The sequence below is a fragment of the Bubalus kerabau genome, chromosome 2, assembly GCF_029407905.1.
Source record: "Bubalus kerabau isolate K-KA32 ecotype Philippines breed swamp buffalo chromosome 2, PCC_UOA_SB_1v2, whole genome shotgun sequence".
Classification (NCBI taxonomy): domain Eukaryota; kingdom Metazoa; phylum Chordata; class Mammalia; order Artiodactyla; family Bovidae; genus Bubalus; species Bubalus kerabau.
In genome coordinates this window covers 7156802-7178230 of record NC_073625.1, presented here as the reverse complement: position 1 = coordinate 7178230, position 21429 = coordinate 7156802, and the positions used below count along the sequence as shown (strand labels likewise).

Sequence of the window (21429 nt, the reverse complement as noted above, 5' to 3'; positions counted from 1 at the left end):
TTCCATTGATCTCCCTGCTCTGATGAAGTCCCTTCTCTTGAGCCCTGGGGCCGTTCGGCTTCTCTGCCTCTAAAGCCGCTTACTTGCTTGTGTAGCTCGTACCCCACTGGGTCTAAGCTGCTTTGGGTATTGATGGTGCAGACTCACCTCTGTGGTCCCCGGCACGCAGGAGACACATGCATGGTAACATTTGTTAAAACAGGGAACTCATGCCACTTCCTGGCATTGACGTAGGTGCCACTGATGTTAGACACAGCAGTTGTTCAATCCATCTGTCTTATTACCTTAAAAGAAAGCATCAGGATTCAAGTTCTCCTCCGTGGTCCTCACACGGTAATTATTTAGTAACACCCTACAGTAAAATATGTTCAGTAATGTTCTGAAGTTAAAAATCTAAAAAATTTAAAATTTTTACATGCAGGAGTTAAACCCTCACATCTGTGCTCCTGGTAAGGAGTGCGGCAAGCACAGCGGTCCGGTACACAGCCTTTTCCTGTCATCACTCTCCCCAGACCAGAGCCGAGGCCTGTCTCCAGTGAGGGTGGGGGCATGCCTTCAGCCGAAAGCTCTCGTCAAGAAGTACAGCAGAAGCTGGGAAATTCCGAAACGGAGGCAGGGAATCTGTCCTGGACAAGTAGGCATCCCCAGTATTATCCGGCCTCACTAGATTCTAGACTTCTCCTCCCTGAGTCTTAACTGATCACACGCCGTCTTTGTGGAACAGAGGTTCTGTTTAACACCGATCCAGTCCCTGGTCCTTGACTCCTGGATCATCCTACCCTTTCGAAAAGGAATGAGGGAGTCGAGGATCACTGTGTTTTCCTTTCAAAGCCTTTATGCAGGGCTGTTACTGGAGGGTAAAAAGAGGGTTCTCATCATATGGATGTGATCATTCCTTTTAAAACCTGAGAAAACTTCCTTCACTTCGAAGTAAACGTGCAAATATAGCAGACACACAGCTTTCCAGACTCACTGCTGAATTAGTCATATTTTGGTAGCATCTCAATACATTTGACAGCCTGTGGCCATTAAAAAGTGACCAATATGTAGTTCTGATCTGAGTTTACAATTGAGCCTACTATTTTACTTATGAGAGGAGTTTCAACATTAAAATATTTTGAATTACTTTGGAGACTGTGTCAGGAGTTAGTAAAAAGAAATTATTTTCTAAAGCCTTTTGAAAATGTCTTTCTGTCTTTTTCTTTCTAAATTCCACCACTGGCGTCAGAATGCGTGTAATTGGCCGGAAGTGCTAGAAAGGGGAGGGTTACTGACGGCCACAGTGTCTGGCCAGGATGTCCGAGAGATGGAGGGATCCAGCTGGGACTCCAGGAGGCGACGGGTTTGCACAGGTGTGGAGGAGAGAGAAGGGAGGGCTCAGCCAGGGTCCTGGGGAGGCTTTGCAGGGTGGGCCTGGGGAGCTTGTCGTGCCTGAGGGGACCCCACAGGGGAGCAGTGGGAGGGAACTCTGGAAAAGCAAGGACGGTGCAGGCAAACTGCTGGCTGTGGCGCAGACGTGATATTGGAGACTCCGGCGACCACGTGTCATCAGTGTGCAACCTGGGGGCGTGGAAGACAGGGCAGGGCGCCGGTCCACGGTCAGCTCACTGGGACGGGGTGGGCACCGCCAGGACGCGACGGGGTGGCTGGGAGTGCAGCCTGCGTGTGTCTGGGAGGCACCGGTGCCCTTGAGGCCTTGTGTGCGGTTAGAACTGAAGGGTTGAGGACCGGCTTTGCCTCTGGTCAGCAACAGCAGACAAGGTGACCCGTCTCCCTGGGCCTGAGCTCTGCATCCCCAGGGGTAAACAGGAGAGCACACGGGAGGCACTGGGCACCCGCGGCCCCAGGATCGACAGGATCTTACAAAATATGCACTTGACTCCACCCCTGCTCAGAGGGCCAAGCGTCTGTGAAGGCTGCTCCCAGTGAGGGCAGCCTCCCCAAGGGACCATCAGAGAGACCGGGTGAAGTCCGTCCAGCCTCCGGCTCTGACCCAGGCCCCAGTGAACACAGACCCCAAACCCACTCCTCCCCCAGCTTCCCCTTCCACGCAGCCCAGCCCCTCGGGGGAGAGGCCCTGCCCCCTGCAAGGCCCTCCTCTAACAGCCCAGCACTCCATGGCAGGAAGAGCCTCAGGACCACGAAGGAGGAGATGTCTGGGCTCGACACAGGACAGAGCGCAAGTTTCTCAGGCCAGGACTCTGATCTGTTCATGAACTTTTTCCTTTACTTCAAAAGCATCAGCCTGTGTGATCAGATGCCAGGGTAGACATACAGCAACTTAACATACAAAGAACCGCACAGAACACACCCCCCGATGTGTGTCTGGGGCCTGGTGGCAGGCAGTAAAGGAAACAGAAGCAGGCTGGAATGAAAGACTCTTTCTAATCGGAGCATTTCCCAAGTGTCCCATCTGGTTCCTCCATAAATAGTCATCACAAGGGGATGCTGACATGGTGTCATCTCCTGGGAAAAAAAGAAAGAAAGAGCTTGGCTTGCTTCTGGAAGAGAGAAAAAAGTAGTCACAGAGGAGAGGGTTTGGAGGAAGTAAGGGGTGGAGGAGTTGAGGGGACCATGTGTCCTGGAACTCAGGGAGGAGACGAGAAAAGTTTTCTTTTTTTACCTCTCCAAATCTCGAGTCTTTGTCTGTAAAGTGGAAGATAATGTTGTCCTCTAAATGTATTAGCTGGAAGTCAGTGTGGCGTCTTGAAACAGGCATGGGCCTGAAAGACCTGAGTCCACAATTGCTGTGTTGCTTTGGGAAAGTCGTTTAACTTCTGCAGATTTCACGTCCCTGTCTTTGAGACAGAGTCTAATATTTGCCTTATTCTGAGGATGTGAAGTCACAAATACAAATTGCCCTTGGCCATGTCAGTCATATGAGAGACATTCCATAAATGATAACTCTCACCGTCACCAGCATCAAGCTCACTTTTAGGCAAACGTCTTTACAATAATGGAGGGAACCAAGCTACGACAGGGCAGGTGTGTTTCTAACCAGTAGACAGAACGTCCTGGAAAGTCCCGAAGCCTTATTTGTGTGGCCCGAGCAAGAAGGCTTGGTGCAGATTCCCGGCATTGCTTCCCATCTGGCGGCTCACAGCTCAAAAATCAAAACCCAGCGAGAGGCAGTTGCTGGTAGAAAGGGAAAATGCTTTAATCAGAAAAGCCAGCAACCTGGGGAGAAGGTGGACTCATGTCCCAAGACCAACTCTGAAGATTCTGCCCAGCCATGACAGTTGTTAAAGGGGAAAAGGGGGGCATGATCTCAGTTAATCCTTGAGATGGGGGTCAGCTTTGTCACCATCCCACACCACGTACAGGCTTGTCCGCGTCTTCTGATTTTCCTTAGACACCATCTTGTTCACACAGTCTGTTCACGAGGTTACTGAAGGGGAAGCTAGGCAAGAGACCTGGCCACCTGCTAATTACTTATTCTTCATTTCTACTTCTTTGATCTCAGAAAGAACCAACAAGTTAGGCAAAGTATTGTGTGATCAGAAGATCTGGAAAGTGTGCTTGGACTGGAGATGAGCAGAGCTTGGGGGCACCTGGTTGAAAGTTAGCTACAATGAAGCTTTGCTGAAATGACAAGAAAGGGGGTTTCCTGCTGAGGGCAGGTTCCTGCAAAAGCTGCTTACAAATCCCCCTGTTAGATATTATTTCATTTCAAAGGGATTAGGGACAAAGGTGCATCTTCTGTAACTTTTTTGTGCTGAGAAAGGGTATTGGGGTCTTATAGTGGAAGATTTTGACACGGGTCTGTGGCATCTCTTTGCTGACAATTTTAGTTGCCTGCTTATGATTATGAGCAGAGCAAGCTACAATTACTTTGATGCCCACAAAAATATAGATGATCACGAGCAACAGTGTTAATCCCATTCTGTTGAGGCCAGTTCTTGGAACTGTGCTGGTCACAGACTCAGTACTGTTCAAAAAGAAGCAGCAGGTGTCACGGGTGTAGTGTGGTCGTCATGCAGCCAGCTTTTTCCTTCCGGCAGCAGTTACAGTATGTGTAAAACAGCTCAGGGGTGTGCAACACACACAGGTCTGTGACTCAATTGTCCTCATCATTAGTCACTTGCGTGTGTGATAAGTCACTTCAGTTATGTCCAGCTTTTTGCAACCTTATGGACCATAGCCCACCAGGCTCCTCTGTCCATGGGACTCGCCAGGGAAGAACACTGGAGTGGGTTGCCATGCCCTCCTCCAGGGGATCTTCCCAACCCAGGGATTGAACGTGTGTCTTTTGCATCTCCTGCATTGGCAGGTAGGTGCTTCACCCCTGGTGCCACCTGGGAAGCCCTTGTTAGCTGCTTGAGCCTGCTCTCTAATGACTCAGGGAAATCTAGGACACTTGAGATCTTCAAACAAGAGGCAGGTGTCGTGGAGGGGCCTTTGTACTTGGGGACCCCACAGAGCTCTGTTCGTTTCCACTCCGACTCTGGTTGGCAAAGGCAGCACACGTGGGCAGAGCGTCTCTCCGGGAGCCCAGGTCTGGAGAGAGGAGCAGAGGGGCTGGACCCGCTGTGTGCACTGACCACTGGCCTAGAGGGGAGAGCAGGGAGCCGGGCTCAAGTGGCACCTCCTGCTGCTCCTGAGTCCCAAACTTGCTCTCAGCAAGTACCCCCACCGCTCCTGTCTCTTTCTGCATCTCCGGAAGGGGGCTCAGCTGCCAACTCCACGAGGCCATCACGAGATTGGAGCCAGAGATGCCCTGACGTCTTTCCCTAGTGCCCACTCCCCTCTCCGCCTGCGCTAAGGTTCTAGAATCTTCTCCTTTCTGTTTACAGGTGACGAGAAGAGATCATTAGCAGAAACAGAGTACAGTTTAAACTGTCTGTTATTTGCCTTCACACCTTATGAATCTTGAAGGTCAGTGATGGTAGAGAAATATGAAGTCAACTTAGAATCCTTTCAGACAAAAGTCCTGAGTTTTCACAGAAATCAGAGACAATGGTTTAGAGTTGTTATTCATGCTACGGTATTATAACAAGCAGGCTGACATCGCAAAGAGTCAGATACAACTGAGCGACTAAGCACAGCACATCCTGACTTAAAGACTTAATAAGTATTAATTTTGTGTTTACAGAGTACATTTACATAGATAATCCCACATGACCTGAAAAACAATTTTGTAATGCAGGAAGGGCAGAAATTAATTTTGCTCAGGGAGTTGGTGATGGACAGGGAGGCCTGGCGTGCTGCAATTCATGGGGTCGCAAAGAATTGGACATGACTGAGCGACTGAACTGAACTGAAGTCCACTGAGGGTCAGAAACTTGTTGTGAGTCACACCTAGTAAATGACCACATCAGGACTCCAGACCCCAGATTCGCTGCTGACTCTTCCCTCATCCCAGTGACTTCTTCAGTTCTTACCCATCCGATAGGAAGCATACAAATGTGTATGTGATTGCCATTGTAGGTTAAAAAAAGATATGCAACAGCTCAAATCGTTCCATTGGGTCAACCCGGTTTTTTTTTAGACCTCAAAAGTGTGTGTGTATAAATTCTAAGAGTTGCTAGCATTTATCAAGGAATGTTTCCATGCAAGATAGTATGCTAAATAAGGTGTTGACAGATACTTCCACTAAATCCTTTCAACAACTCTATAAAGTGGGTATTGTTAACTTATCTTAGAGAAGAGGACACATTATCAGAGAGGTTAAGTGACTTGCTTAAGGTCACACAGCCACACCACAAACTCAGAGAAATGTCTGCCTGGCACCAAAGCTCATGTTCTCAGTCCCTGTGCTATTTTACATCAGAGTAGACACCCGTGTTTTTCTGGCACTGGCCCCTATTTCTTACACAACCCCAGCTCCCTAGAGGACCCCCAGTACTAAGGAGGTGTCTTATATGTGTCCTCAGGTAAACCCTCAGCTCTCTTGTCATTTGCCCAGTGGCAGCCTTGCAATTTGTTTCAGTCAGTTCAGTCGCTCAGTCGTGTCTGACTCTTTGCGACCCCATGGACTGCAGCACACCAGGCTCCCCTGTCCATCACCAACTCCAAGAGTTTACTCAAACTCATGTCTGTCGAGTCTGTGATGCCACCCAACCATCTCATCCTCTGTGTCCACTTCTCCTCCTGATCTCGATCTTTCCCAGCATTAGGGTCTTTTCAAATGAGTCAGTTCTTCACATCAGGTGGCCAAAGCATTGGAGTTTCTGCTTCACCATCAGTTCTTCCAATGAATATTCAGGACTGATTTCCTTTAGGATGGACTGGTTGGATCTCCTTGCAGTCAAAGGGACTCTTGAGAGTCTTCTCCAACACCACAGTTCAAAAGCATCAGTTCTTCAGTGCTCAGCTTTATTTATGATTCAATTCTCACATCCATATATGACGATTGGAAAAACCATAGCTTTGATTAGATGGACCTTTGTTGGCAAAGTAATGTTTCTGCTTTTTAATAAGCTGTCTAGGTTGGTCATAGAGCTTCTTCCAAGGAGCAAGCGTCTTTTAATTTCATGGCTGCAGTCACCATCTGCAGTGATTTTGGAGCCCAAGAAAAGAGTCTGTCACTGTTTCCATTGTTTCCCCATCTATTTGCTATGAAGCCATGGAACCGGATGCCAAGACATGGATGCATCTTTGGCTGAAATTCTCTCTGCCACAGTGTCTGTTATAAAGGGGTTACAGAGTCCACAGCCTGGCCCAGACAGCTCTGGGCACATGTAGACTGAGTCATTTGTCAGCTTATCTGGAAACAAGGAGAAGCCTCCATAAACTTGGGAGGAAAAGCTGTGCAAAGATGTTTAAGGAGGAGAACGAACACCCCACCACCTCCTCTGAGAGTTTCCAAACAGCCTTGTCCAGGCAGTGGTGGTCAGCCAGGGCGGGGGCCCCTGGCCACTGCAGGCGTGCCGCCCATGTGATGTCAGGCCGAGGGTCAGGGGGCTGTGGCTCAGGCCTGGGCACTGCCAGCTCTCCAGGCCCCTGCCAATTTGTCTCAGAGGATGGCTTCCTAATTCCCTTCCAGTCAAGCTCAAACTGATTAAAAAAAAAAAGATCTTTTCCACCCACTGCAGTCCTCTTCCCAGGGTCAAGGCCAGCATGCCTTTCCTTTGTGAGGGATACTGAGCCTGTTCAGTTCAGTTGCTCAGTTGTGTCCGACTCTGTGACCCCATGGACTGTAGCACGCCAGACCTCCCTGTAGTAACCCTCTTAATCTGAATTACTGGATGAATTTTCAGGTGATTTCCTATTGTTCTCAGAGTGTAGGAAAACTAATTTTAAAAAATAATTTAACAACTCTCCTGACTGATTTGTCACCTGGATAGATTTTCTTATTTCATCTTTTTCTCTTTTTTTTACTTCTTTTTTATTTTCTCTTTTTCATCTTTATTTTAACTATTTGTATGTGTGTACGGACCACCTGACCTGCCTCTTGAGAAATCTGTATGCAGGTCAGGAAGCAACAGTTAGAACTAGACATGGAACAACAGACTGGTTCCAAATAGGAAAAGGAGTACGTCAAGGCTGTATATTGTTACCCTGCTTATTTAACTTATATGCAGAGTACATCATGAGAAACGCTGGAAGAAACACAAGCTGGAATCAAGATTGCCGGGAGAAATATCAATAACCTCAGATATGTAGATGACACCACCCTTATGGCAGAAAGTGAAGAGGAACTAAAAAGCCTCTTGATGAAAGTGAAAGAGGAGAGTGAAAAAGTTGGCTTAAAGCTCAACATTCAGAAAACGAAGATCATGGCATCTGGTCCCATCACTTCATGGGAAATAGATAGGGAAACAGTGGAAACAGTGTCAGACTTTATTTTTTTGGGCTCCAAAATCACTGCAGATGGTGACTGCAGCCATGAAATTAAAAGATGCTTACTCCTTGGAAGGAAAGTTATGACCAACCTAGATAGCATATTCAAAAGCACAGACATTACTTTGTCAACAAAGGTCCATCTAGTCAAGGCTATGGTTTTTCCTGTGGTCATGTATGGATGTGAGAGTTGGACTGTGAAGAAAGCTGAGCGCCGAAGAATTGATGCTTTTGAACTGTGGTGTTGGAGAAGACTCTTGAGAGTCCCTTGGACTGCAAGGAGATCCAACCAGTCCATTCTGAAGGAGATCAGCCCTGGGATTTCTTTGGAAGGAATGATGCTAAAGCTGAAACTCCAGTACTTTGCCACCTCATGGGAAGAGTTGACTCATTGGAAAAGACTCTGATGCTGGGAGGGATTGGGGGCAGGAGGAGAAGGGGATGACAGAGGATGAGATGGCTGGATGGCATCACTGACTCGATGGACCTGAGTTTGAGTGAACTCCGGGAGTTGGTGGTGGACAGGGAGGCATGGCGTGCTGCGATTCATGGGGTTGCAAAGAGTCGGACAGGACTGACAGACTGAACTGAAGTGAACTGAACGGATGCCTAGTATTTTGCTGTGGGACTCTGGGGCTACCCTGGGGAATTCCTGCAAAAGCACGGGATTTAAAGAGGAACTTGATGAAGACATCAAAGTTGTTTACAACTGTGCGTCACCGATGCAAGAGAGGTGGATTGAAAGTGAGCTTCTAAGTGTCCTGGAGGTAAAACTTTCCATCACACCGGCCCCAGGGTCAGACGTCAAGCAAGAGGTGTCGCTAATATGGAGGTTAGGATAGACAAGGAAAGCAGTAACTTCAGTGTCTTCATTTCAAACACGGGGAGGGGGCCGGATCACAGGACAGAACTCCTCATACCCCTCAGGCAGAGGGCAGCCCAGTTCCCACCTACCCTGCCAGTCGGGCTCCCCGAAGCCCGGTCTGTTCCTGCGATGCTGAGAACTGAGTGCAGAGCCCAGACCCGCGGCTGGGTCAGCCCCCTCCCCACTCCCTGAAGACCCCCGGGGCTGAAGGTGTGTCCTTTGCTTCCTCAGGGTCAGGCCATCGCGGAGCCATGAGGCCAGGTCACGCCCGCCCACCGCTGCCGACCTTCGCATCCCTGGAGATCTGAAGCCGGCCCGGCGGGACCCAGCCGAGCCCCCCGGAGGCCATGGCCGAGCGGCACCAGCAGACGAAAACATCCTTCCTCTTCGTGCAGCTGCGGGCGCCCCCTGCGCGCGTGCGCCCCGCCCCGGCTCCAGCCCGGACCGCGGCCGCGGGGGGCCCGGAGGAGGGCCGCCCTTTCCCGGGTCCTGGGGCCGGCTCCTCGGCGGGCGGGGCCCTCGGGCCCCCTCCCCGGGCAGGCCCTCCCCCGCCGAGGCCGGGCCGTGGGACCGCGGCGCCAGCTGCCCCCTGTTGCTCGGCTCCCGCGCAGGGAGAAGAGAAAACCCGGGCCCTGGATGCGCGGAGGGGGCGCGCTCGCGGACCCCCTGGTCGCAGGCGCTCCCCGGCCCCCGCCTCCGGCGCGCGTGGACGGCGGCAGCCCCGGCCATGCAGACCCCGTAGTCTGGCTCCCGGCATGGGCGACGGCGGCCGCAGCCCCTCGGCGGGCTGGACTCCCTGGCCGGACGGTCCTGCCCGTCCCGGCCCGCAGGCTCGGGACGCCGCAGGGTGCTCCCTTCCGCAGGCCCAGGCTGCCGACGGCGCTCAGAGCCCGGAGTCCCGGGGCGGAGTCGAGGCGCCGGCCCGCAGCCCCGCGCGCCCGCGGAGCACTCAGGGCGCGGGCACCCTCGCGCGGGCCAGCCGCGCCAGGCTCTGCAGGCACCGTGCGCCCCTCCAGACCAGCAGGAGCTGCGCCGCCCCGCCTGCCGCCCTGCCTCTCAAGGTAAGAAATTGTGTGCGGCTGAATCCCTGAGACCCGCGCTCTTCCCAGAGAAGACATGAGTGGACGAGGCGGCCGATGTCCCACAGGGCCCCCAGCTCTTCGCGCTGGGGTCTCCTGTTCGCTGTGCGCTCCTGGCCCCTTCCCATTTGCTCCGCCTGCACCAGCAGCTTATTGTGTGGAAGGGGAGAGTGAATAGCGCTTCCCAAGATTCTGCCAGGGATAAGAGCAGGAGAGTTGGGTAGGGATGTGCAACCTTTATGGGGAACAGAAAGCACACAGACACTTGTTGAGCCCTGGTCCGTGCCAGCCTTATCCTGGGCGTTTTTGCCTATATCCACTTAGCTGCATAACCTCCTGAAAAATGCAGGCTCCTATCCCCAACTTCAGATGAAGGAATTGGGAAGTGGCACTCCAGTACTCTTGCCTGGAGAATCCCATGGACGCAGGAGCCTGGTAGGGTGCAGTCCGTGGGGTCGCTAAGAGTCGGACACGACTGAGCAACTTCACTTTCACTTTTCACTTTCATGCATTGGAGAAGGCAATGGCAACCCACTCCAGTACTCTTGCCTGGAGAATCCCATGGACACAGGAGCCTGGTGGGCTGCCATCTATGGGGTCGCACAGAGTCGGACACGACTGAAGCGACTTAGCAGCAGCAGCAGCAGCAGGCAAAAATACTCCTCGTCCTTCCTAAAGTGGAAAAGACAGAAGCAAAACCTATTCCCCAGAATGGGCATGGAACCTTGGGGAGGCTTCAGGGTGGTGGTGGGGGGGGGTGGTGGTGCAGGTGCCCAGCGCCCTCTGTACCTACTGGACCACTTTCCATCCCCGCCGGCAGGTGGATGTTGGCCCTGGGCGTCAGCCTCCAGCCCCCGCTTTCCTTCCCACTGGGAGGAAAGGGTAGCCCAGGTGGTTTCCAGCATCTCTGCCAGCTCCAGTCCTGGCCAGGCCTCCTCTTTGCTCTTAGCATTTTATTCTCTGCATCTCCACTCAGCCTCCTCACCAAGCTGGTGTCTGAGCCTATCTTCCCGGCTCCACCCAGCTCAGGTGTTCCGATCCCAGAATGGGTGGACAGAACTGAAGGGTATGGTTTTGCATTTCCTTTCCTGACAGCATGGATGACTTGCTATACTTTGCGCACGTACAGGCAGTGAGGGTGAGGGTGAAGAAGAGTGTCGGGGGAAGGGGTCATGGGAACAGAGTGGAGGAGAGGCCCTCCTGTTGGAGTGTGTGGATGGTCCCTGTGGAGGGGGCTCCTGGGGAAGTCACCGGATAAATGGATGAAAGTCACATCAGGAGGGAACCTCCCTCAAGACTTGGCCTTCATCTGGGGCCCTGGTCTCTCTCCCTTGGGCTTCAGGGGCTTCTCCTTTACCCTTTCCTCTTAACAGGCAGCCAGTAGAGTCATGGTGGAAAATCAGGGAGAGAGGATGAGCTCAGGTTCTCCATGGAGCGAAACTCTTGGAAGAGGAGAGATGCTAGCATGCTTAGGAAACGGTTTACATTCCACTCTAGTGCTGTATCACGCATTTCCTACAGGGATTTAAGAGGAATGACATGCCCCTGTCAGCCCAGGCTCTGAATCCGGGGTCACAGGGAGTTGTTTGTGTACTTGGAGGCCACTCTGATGACTTCAGAACTCCTCCTCCCCTCCTTTCTCCTCCATCTTCTGAGTGTAAGAAAGCCGCAGAGCTGTTGCCAGTTCTCTTGGGCGAGGCACTGAGGGAGCTGGTCCAGATGGGTCGGGTTCTGCCTCATCTGCCCCATTTAGCCACGTGTGCTAATTGGCCCGCAGACATCTGGTCTGTCTAAAGCAAAGATGGCAAGATTCCTGGCTAAAAACGTGGAAACCCTAGGTTCAAGTCCTAACCTTGAGCAAACCACCAGAGCTCTCAGTTTTCCCATCAGAAAACACTGTGGACCCACCTGCCTGGCAGTTGCTGTGGGGCCAGCGAGGGTCTCTCGGTCGCCCTGTCTTAGGGGAGAGAAGGGAAACAGAGTCCGTGGGGCCAGGTAGGACTGGGAAGCGTGGAGTCAGAGGGGTCAGTGAGGGACTCCAGGGCCAGGGGACAAAGCAGGGCTAAACTTAGCCTCGACCGAGCCGGTCACATGGTGTGATGCTCTCTGCCCCAGGGAAGACGTGAAGTGTGAGTCGCTCAGTCGTGTCCCACTCTGTGCGACCCCATGGACTGTAGACCGCCAGGCTCCTCTGTCCATGGGATTCTCCAGGCCCGAATACTGGAGTGGGTTGCCATTTCCTCCTCCAGGGGGTCTTCCCGACCCAGGGAGCATGCCTGGATCTCCCGCATTACAGGCAGATTATTTATCATCTGAACCACCATGGAAGCCTGGAAGTCAGCCTTCAGAACCACAAATCCTTCAGATGCTTGGGGCTGTTACCAGCCAAGTGACTCTGCCTGGTCTTGGGTGTTAGAGAAGGGAAGAGTCAGCAGAGCGAGGTTTCTACCTGCCCCGCCCTGGGCACGTGAACACGCCCTTGGGTCTGACAGATTAGTGCCTGAGCACTGCCCAGTCTGAATGCGTTGGAATTAGCTGTTTGGGTCACAGCAAAGTGGCAGCAGACTTGTTGTGAACCATCAGCTGAGAGGCCTTTCACTCGATACATGCATAGAAATGTGGCCAATTACTCTCTTTATTGGGAATTCCCTGGTGGTCCCGTGGTTAGGACTCTGTGCTACCAGTGCAGGGGACATGGGTTCGATCCCCGATTGGGGAACTAAGATTCCTGTATGTTACATGACATAGTCAAAAAAAAAAAGATTTACTACATTTCTTAAAGCGAAATGTTGCTTATATGGAAGCAAAAATCTTTTCCTACATGTGTATCATAGGATGGAGGTCCTGGGATCAGGCAGACAAGTCTAGATCCTAAGTGTCAAGTTTCTTCACTGCACTCTAAATAGCCAAGTCTATTCTTCCCTGGTGGCACTGTGCTCTAAATAGCCAAGTCTATTCTTCCCTAGTGGCTCTAGTGATAAAGAACCCGCCTGCCAATGCCAGAAACATAACAGATGCGGGTTTGATCCCTAGATTGGGAAGATCCCTGGAGGAGGGCACGGCAACCCACTCCAGTATTCTTGCCTGGGGAATCCCATGGACAGAGGAGCCTGGCACGCTATCGTCCATAGGGCTGCAAGGAGTCGGACGCGACTGAAGTGACTTAGGAAGCATTCTTTCATTGTTGAAACAAATGGAGTCCAGAGTGAGGAATTCTCATCCTGAGTCCAGAGTGAGGGACTCCCATCCTCCCATCCCTGCTGACTTACATCTTTTCAGGTGTCACAAGCAGTGGGTGCAGCACCCAGATCACTTAGCTCTCCATTCAAACCATGACTGGGCTTCAGTAAAAAGGACTACAGTGCTCTGTGCCCCATGGAGGGCTTCCAGAACATGGTCCTGTCTGATCCGAACCTCACAACCCTTAGGTTGTACTTTATCACTGTGCCCACTTCGTGGATGAGGAGATACAGGCTTGAGCATGGTCAGTGACCCAAGGCCAGGACACAGCAGTGCCGGGGACAGAGTTCCCGGGGCTCCTGCAAAGGTTGGAGCCCCGCTCTCCTTGCCTTCCTTGGCAGACAGCCCACAGCCCCTGGGACTGGGGGGCCTGGACTCACTCCTGGGGCTTGGGGGAAGCGTCTTGAGGGAAGGGGTCTCAGGATCCTCAGGTCTAGTGACCTGGCCTTGCCGACATGTGACTCGAGTCTGGGGCTAACCATATAAAGACGTAGGAAATAGACACAATTCGAATGAAAAGGGAAAAAAAACTTTCTCTACAATCATTTTGGGGATTTTCCATGCTGTTGTTGTGTTTTACTAAGTTCCTATCTTACCTATTTTATGCTTTGAGATAACAATGACTTTTGGTGTGTAGATGACATTAGAAAATTAGTAGTAAGTAATATTAAAAATCTGTGTCCAAATGTCAAACCCCATGCCTACAAACCCCATCTGTAGCTTTAAATTTTCCAGGAAATTTACCTCTTTATTTTGGTTTTCCTCTTTCTCTTCCTCTCCCCTCTCAAAAACAATCAGTTTTTTGAGTTTTCCTCGCCAGCCGCTAGTGTTCGGGGTTCAGAAGGGAGGGTGAGGGTGAGCAGGACGGATAGGGTCTCCCCCGGGGCTGGGGGTCAGGGCCTGGGGAACGGGGGACAGTCATTCGCTGAGGTGCTGAGGGCAAGGGGGAGGGGGTCCATTTATACAACAGCAGGCCGGAAAGAATAGCTTTAACCCTCTGTGTCTCGCCTTTAAACAAAACCAGGGTCTGAAATATGTCTGTGAAGTATATTACATTCTTGATCGAGAGTTCTTATTTAGAGCAAAGGTCCCTGGCACTGAGATTTGGGGAGTGAAATGGAGCTCTGGTTCTGCCAACCAACTAGCTAAGCGCCCTGACAACTCACTAAGCAAAGCGAGGCTACCCCGTCTGACCCCTGAGGCCTTTCCAGCTCTGACCTTCTAGGATAAGTATGAATCGTCAGATCCAGAAAGGGAATGAAGTAAAAGGATGAAACTAATCTAATTTCATCTCGTCTGTAAAGATTATTTTGTCAAAGGGCTTCACGGCAGGAAAGCTACATGCAGTGGACTTGTACGTCTCGGGCGATGTGGAGTTTCAGCCAGGGCCTGGGACGCTCTCTACAGGATCCGCAGTTCACAATCAGCTGAATGAATGAACCCTGGGAGCAGGGTTAGCACCCAGTGATAGAGTCAGTGCCTTCTTTGGGCATTAACACAAATCCCCCGCAAAATTTAGGGCCACGGTTGATTGCCTCCTCTCCCCTAAAGACTAGTGTTTCTTTCTCTAACCAGATGCAAGTTGAATGAAACTCCCTTCTGAAGTTGAATACTGACCCCCAGGTATACCTCACCCCCAGGAGGAGTCATTGATCTCATCTGGAGTTAATGTTTAATTCCTCATGCCTGTTTGACTTTTCTGGCCTGTTGTGAGTTTAGAAACTGTTCTGCGCACAGAATGATAAAATTCTAGATAATCCTGTCTTTATAGTCATCATTCTTGGTGAGCAATTTAGAATTTTTTTTTAAAGAAGCTAGAACAAAGAGAGAGCTTACACAAATGCCATATAGTAATTTGAACAGCAATGTAGATAAATGTGCAGTGGGGTCCCTTTTAAAGGGGGATTTTAGTGTTTAGCAGACTGCACTGATTGGAATCAAAAGCTTATCTTTAGTCTATTTTACCCTGCATCGCTGTTGACATAGATGTCTTGATTTCTTACTTAGATAAACAAAGCCTGAGATAGCAGAATGGGTTTCAGCTCTGTTTCATCTTGTGGTTTGCCTCCGCGTTCCCATGACAACCTCCTCTCACTCTTTTTCTCTCCTTACCCCTCCCTTTGACGTTTGCGCAGACGGCCTGTGGTCAGTGTGTGGGGCCCCGTCATGGAACCACACCCTCTTCTGCACTTTGATGGGAGAAGAGGGCAGAGAGCATGTGGACCACGTGACGTGGTTCCCCCCAAGACGTGGAGGGAAGATTTGCAGTGGGAGCTGGGACCCAGCGTCTGGCTCAAATTAGCGAAGTGATTTGGCTCACATTAGCTAAGTAAAGGTGTTCTCTTCAGTCTGGGTCTAAATTCCTGAAACACGAAGAGATCAGACTCTAGTTTACTCTCTAGCTCAGGATTCTAAACTCTTGCCAATCCATTTGCACTCGTGTTTGTGAAAGAATCCACCAAAGTACAGGTTTTAAGGACACATCTCTATAAGTCTATTGTGTTTAGAAGTCCCTACTGCTGGGAAATTCCTTTGTTGGTAAAATTAGATGCCTCTCCAGTATTTAGAGGATAAAGAGGAACTAAAAACACATTTTAAAACATTGTACGCCAACATATATCCTATTTTCCAATCTCAAGTGTTAAATTTTTTTAATAAAATATTGGTAGCACTCATCAAGTATTAGGTTTGGCCTGAGAGTATTTGGAGAAAATATTAAATTGAGTTTTGTTTTTTTTTAATCAAAGTGAAGTTACTCAGTTGTGTCCAACTCTTTGTGACCCCATGGACTGTAACCCACCAGGCTCCTCCATCCATGGAATTTTCTAGGCAAGAGTACTGGAGCTGGTTGCCATTTCCTTCTCCAGGGGATCTTCCCGACCCGTGGATAGAACCCGGGTTTCCCGCATTGCAGGCAGACGCTTTACCGTCTGAGCCCCCAGGGAAGCAGAAGTTGTGTTTTGTTTTCCTCCCACGTTTAACGGAAATACATTTGCTGAAAGGGATTGTTTGGTGTTTTTAGTCCCATGAGGCGATTACTCAGCAAAGGGAATACTGGAAATGGATTCCAAGATTGAGACCCAGAACGACAAAGAGGCTGGTCCTCACTCAGCCAGTTGGAATCCGTTCCAGCCGTGCCTCGCTGTGCCCTTGAACAGAAGTGCTCTATTGCTTGGGGATTAGCTAGGATCCTTGCTTGTGTGTGATAGAAACCCTCAAGGCCACTTCACCCCCGAGAGGGGAATTCATGAGCAGAAGCATCCTTGCCTGCAAGTGTCTGGCAGGCGAGGTGCAGCTGGGCCTCAGACTCCCCTGCCCAAGAGCTCCAGAGGGTCTGGGTGTCTTTTCATCCCTCCCACTGCCCTGTGCCCTCCCTGCCCTCTTCTCTGACTGGCTCTTCCTCCTTCTGCATGTCTGCTTCCTCTCCTCCCTACTCCCCGGGGAGGAACACGGTCGCCCCGCATTCCCAGGTATACGTCTCCTCTCGTTAAAGACTGGGGTCCTCGGGCCTGCCTCCCTGTCCCACTGTGCGGAGGCTTCTCAGTCCAGTGCAGGTTGGGGGTTGGTGCCCACCCAGCCTGCTCTGTGGGGGCAGGGGCCGAGGCAGCTCCCATGGTGAGGCCAGGTCTTCTGAGAGCCCAAGCCTGTTATAGCCCCGTAGACCTGCGGGAGGGAAGGTCCTAGAAACGGACCTGCAGGGAAGGGGGCCGCCGTGGCCAGCCACCCCAGTATGTGACAAAGACACTCAGGGAGTCTCACCTACAACTTACAGTCACTGCTTTGTGTAGATGTCCTCCTTAAGCCCTCTCAGATTTTAGGGAAGCCAGTTCTTATAGCTTTTAGAGAGATTTTTAAAAAGAATCTCTGAAGTGAAAGTGTTAGTTGCTCAGTCGTGTCCAACTCTTTTGTGACCCCATGGACTGTAGCCCACCAGGCTTCTCTGCCCGTGGAATTCTGTAGGCAAGAACACTGGAATGGGTTGCCATGACCTCCTCCAGGGGATCTTCCCAACCCAGGGATCAAACCTGCGTCTCCTGCAGGAGATCCTTCCTTGGCAGGTGGGTTCTTTACCACTGTGCCACTTGGGAAGCAAAAGAATCCCTGAACAAGCAATATATTAGATTCAGATTACTGCCTGATATGGCTTATAAATAGATTTATAACTTTATAAATCTATTTATAAACCTATAAACATATGCTACTGGGCATAATATGGGAAATTTTCTCTTTCAAAGGCTTTTTTTTTTCCCCTTTTTTCCCTTTCCCTTTGGATTTTTTTTTTTAATCCAAAGGTTTTTAAAAAAAGAATTGTGTACTTTATGTACACAATTGTGTAGTTTATGGCTGCGCTGGGTCTCAGTGAGGTGGCCTCTTCACTGGTGGAGCACAGGCTCCTGGTGTGCAGGCTCAGTAGCTGTGGCTTGCAAGCTTAGTTGCTCCGTGGCATGTGGAATCTTCCTGGACAGGAAACTGAACCCGTGTCCCCAGGCAGGCAGCTTCTTAACCACTGGACCACCAGAGAAGTCCTCCTTGTAGGTTTTTAGAGATTGTAAGATACTACAAGATTCACACAAACCTAAGTCCTTAGGTGAAACCTCCTTAGGTGAGGTTAGCAGGGTTCCTTAGCCCTTCAGGTTCCATGTGTGATTCAACATTGCAGCAACTCCTGGATGCCCACAGGATCTGAGATGCAAGGACAGTGGGGAGAAATATGGCTCCTTGAGCTGAACTGTATCTGAAGAGCCCCCACTCCCCAGGGTCCCCGCCCCGGGGCGCCGAGTCCTGCCTGGCGAGGAAGGCCGCTTCCCTTGGTTCCAAAGGAATCAGCAGCTGTGGCTCCTTTCTGGCTGCCCTTCGTGTTGTGCATATTTCCTGTGATTATTTTTTAGTCGATTTTAACTTTTCGGAATCTAACTTTCAATTTTCAGGATGTGTGATTTTGCATTAACCTTTCAATTACCAGTTCCAGCAGATTATGAGCTAAAAAGCCCCAGGACCCTATTCAAGCACTTACCCTGTTCTGTCATTTGAAAATTCCATTTTTTCTATAGGGAGCTTGGATACCCTTCACTGAGTTCTCAATCTGATTGTATGACAAAGTAACAATTAAAACGTCACCCCATCCATCCCATGCAGTAAGCAGAGAGATCTCACTTAATCTTTGTCCGTAAAGGATTTACAGTGCCCGACAACCAGAGCATGGTGAAGAATCTGCCTGCAATGAAGGAGACCCAGATTCAATCTCTGAGTCTGAAATATCCCCTGGAGAAGGGCATGGCAACCCGCTCCAGTATTCTTGCCTGGAGAATCCCATGGGCAGAGGAGCCTGGAGCGCTACAGTCCATGGGGTCAAAAAGAGTCAGACACGACTGAGTGACCATCACTTTCACTTCCACAATTAGAGCGCACAAAATGAAACTGTTGGTGAAGGTAAATTAGTGATAAAGAATCGGTTCCAGGAAAATATAAGTAAGTGGCAAGATGAAGAAAAGATCAGGTCGAGATCAGGAAAAAACCCAAAAGAACATGCCACAATGGCAGGGAGAGAGCCATGTTTGAAAGTCACATTTGGCCATGTGACTTTCTAGCTGCTCAAATTAAAAGAGATGTGGTTAGCCGCACAGTTATAACTGTGGGAAGGGATGGGGGAGGGAGGCGGGAGGAAGAGGTCCTCTAACGTGTCCACAGAAATCAGTTCTCTTAGAAAACCAGATTTCGATTGGCCTTTAAAATAGCACTTTGGACAGAAATTTTTCTGAGGATCACTTAACATTTCCTGTTTGCTGAGACCCATGTATGTGTGTACAACATGATTAATGTCCTTGATAACTTGGGCGGTCACTGTGACAGCAGAATTGCTTGCTGGCAGCTGCAGATCTGTGAGATCATTTGCTTCTATACATGATGCCCCAGATCCGCTGGCTGAGTTCTCTTTGCTTTTTAGTAGGGTTTCAGTTTCTTCCATGCTGCCCTGTCCCTTCTTGGTGCTCTTAGCGTCTACCTCTAATATAGGGCTTCCCCGATAGCTCAGCTGGTAAAGAATCCGCCTGCAGTGCAGGTGACCCCGGTTTGATTCTTGGGTCGGGAAGATCTCTTGAATAAGGGTTAGGCTACCCACTCCAGTATTCTTGGGCTTCCCTGATGGCTCAAATGGTAAAGAATCCGCCTGCAATGTGGGAGACCTGGGTTCGACCCCTGGGTTGGGAAGATCTCCTGGAGGAGGGCATGGCAATCCAGTCCAGCATTCTTGCCTGGAGAATCCCCATGGACAGAAGGGCCGGGTGGGCTACAGTCCATGGCGTCGCAAAGAGCTGGGCATGACTGAGCGACTAAGCACTGCACAGCACCTCTGTTATGCTTCTTTGATCCACCAGAGGCAGGAAACTAGACACCAAACTTGTTTAAATTGTAAGGCACGTTTGTTAATTGCGTAAAGTCAAAGTAAAAAGACTGTGTGAAGGGTTGAGTGACTTATCGGACGGAAAATCTTGCAAGTTTCAAAAAGGACTCTTTTTTTTCCCTCTGAATTTTGTGTGTTCAGAGATAAGACTGTTACAGTCACACTGAAAGTGAAAGTCTGTCAGTCCTATCTGACTCTTTATGACCCCGTAGACTATACAGTCCATGGAACTCTCCAGGCCAGAATACTGGAGTGGGTAGCCTTTCCCTTCTCCAGGGGATCTTCCCAACCTGGGGTTCAAACCCAGGTCTCCCACATTGCAGGTGGATTCTTTACCAGCTGAGCCACAAGGGACGCTATGGATGGATAAAGTTGCTGGACAAGTAACTTCTGGATTCACTTATTCAGTAGATATGTCTTGACCACCAGCTACAGGGCAGGCACTGTTCCAGGCAGTGAGTAGACAAAGTGCTCGCTCCTACAGGGAACGATAAACAAGCAAGCGATACACAAGCGTAGGATTTCAGATCATCACAAGTACTTGGAAGAAAATGTAACAGAAGGGGTGGTGAGGGGAGGGTGTACGAATGAATGGTTTAGTTCATGTGATGAGAGAAGGTGACCTCAGAGTTAAGCCCTGAGTGACAGGCAGGAGGCCATGTGGGGAGAACATGGAGGGAAAGTTCTAGACAGGGTTAGCAGAAGAGTCTTGTGTACCTGTGGTAAAGGACCCACCTGCCAATGCAGGAGACGTAAGAGAAGTAGGTTCAGCCCCTGGGTTGGGAAGATCCCATGGAGGAGGGCATGGCAACCCATTCCAGTATCTTGCCTGGAGACTCCTATGGACAGAGGAGCCTGGTAGGCTACAGTCCATGGGGTTGCAAAGAGCTGGACACAACTGAAGCAATTTAGCATGCACCCTGTGTATTTTGGGGGCCATCAAGGGCATAAGTTACTGGGGAACTTGCTCAGAGCCATAGGTAGGCAGAACCAGAGCACACAGGGTCTCTAACTTTTCAATAAGGAGTTTGAATTTTATTCTAATTACAGTGGAAGACTTTGGTTAGTTTTAAGCAGAAAAGAAACACAGCAATTAAGGGAAGCCTGTGTGTGTTTATGAAGAAACCTCCCTACTGTTATTCTGTGGGTTATAAGATTGAATACCCCTGTTTCCCACTTCCTAATCTTGTCAAAGAAGCCTTGAGGGCACACAGCTTAACTCCCTCTGCACACTGGGGGTTCTATCTATATTTTTTTCAAAGTCCTTTAGTTCTGAACTATAGAGGTTTGATGAGGTCCTGGGGACTTCAGTGGAGAAAGGTCCAGTTACTCAAGGATTTGAGATTTCCCCAAAGGAAGCTGCCTTCTAATGATAGACAGGACAGCAGATCTTTTCCATATTTGTAACCTCAACAAGTTAAACTTGTTCTGGTGCATAGTGTTTATGATTTAGACAGATACTCCCCTTTTTTGAATATTATAACATGTGTTGCACATGGTAGGTGCTTCCTAAACATTTCTCAACTCGGAAGTTATGACGAAACCACACTAAGCGAGCTTCTCTTTGACCAGTTCTTTCTCTTCTTTCCTTGTGCGATCTCATTCCTCCCGTTCACATTTGCAGGCAGTGGGCTGTGAGGTGTCCACGCCAGTGACTTAGCAAGCAAGGGCTGATTGTCGACGTTGGAGTCAACCCAAAGTAGAATAACATTTCAAACTATCTTCGGGGTCACAAAATTAGCATAGTGGTGTTTTTATGAAAATGTATTTATCCTGTGACTTGGACTAATATTTAAGGAGTTCTTGGGTGGGCCCATAGCCAAAGAATTACAGTAATATTTCTGGCTGAGCTTGGTGACCTAGCTTTCTGAATCTATTTTGTGAGTAATGACCACCCCTGACCCAATAGCAGTAACTGTTCTCCTCAAGAACTAGGTTTATGTCATGCTTTAAATAACCTCTAATATTTTCAACTCAAATAAGTCAGTCACTTTTCAGGCCATTTTAGAAAGCTCATGGCAGCATCTCTCCCTTCTCATCCTGTCTGTTTTAATAAGTGACAG

General features: G+C 49.9%; 1 protein-coding gene across 7 annotated transcripts in view; it reads left to right on the top strand.

The window, feature by feature from the left end:
* Window positions 1–21429, top strand: part of PSD3 (pleckstrin and Sec7 domain containing 3) — a 616838-nt gene that overhangs the window by 102958 nt on the left and 492451 nt on the right. For 4 of the 7 annotated variants that reach the window (XM_055566944.1, XM_055566946.1, XM_055566943.1 and 1 more), the window contains exon 3: window positions 8879–9708. The exons of 2 other annotated variants lie outside the window; for them this stretch is intronic. In XM_055566944.1, coding sequence (XP_055422919.1) covers window positions 8995–9708 — 714 coding nt within the window. In that variant the 5' untranslated portion in view covers window positions 8879–8994. Of the gene's footprint in view, window positions 1–8878; window positions 9709–21429 lie in introns of those variants that run through there. One more of the 7 variants, XM_055566950.1, reaches the window with a different exon arrangement.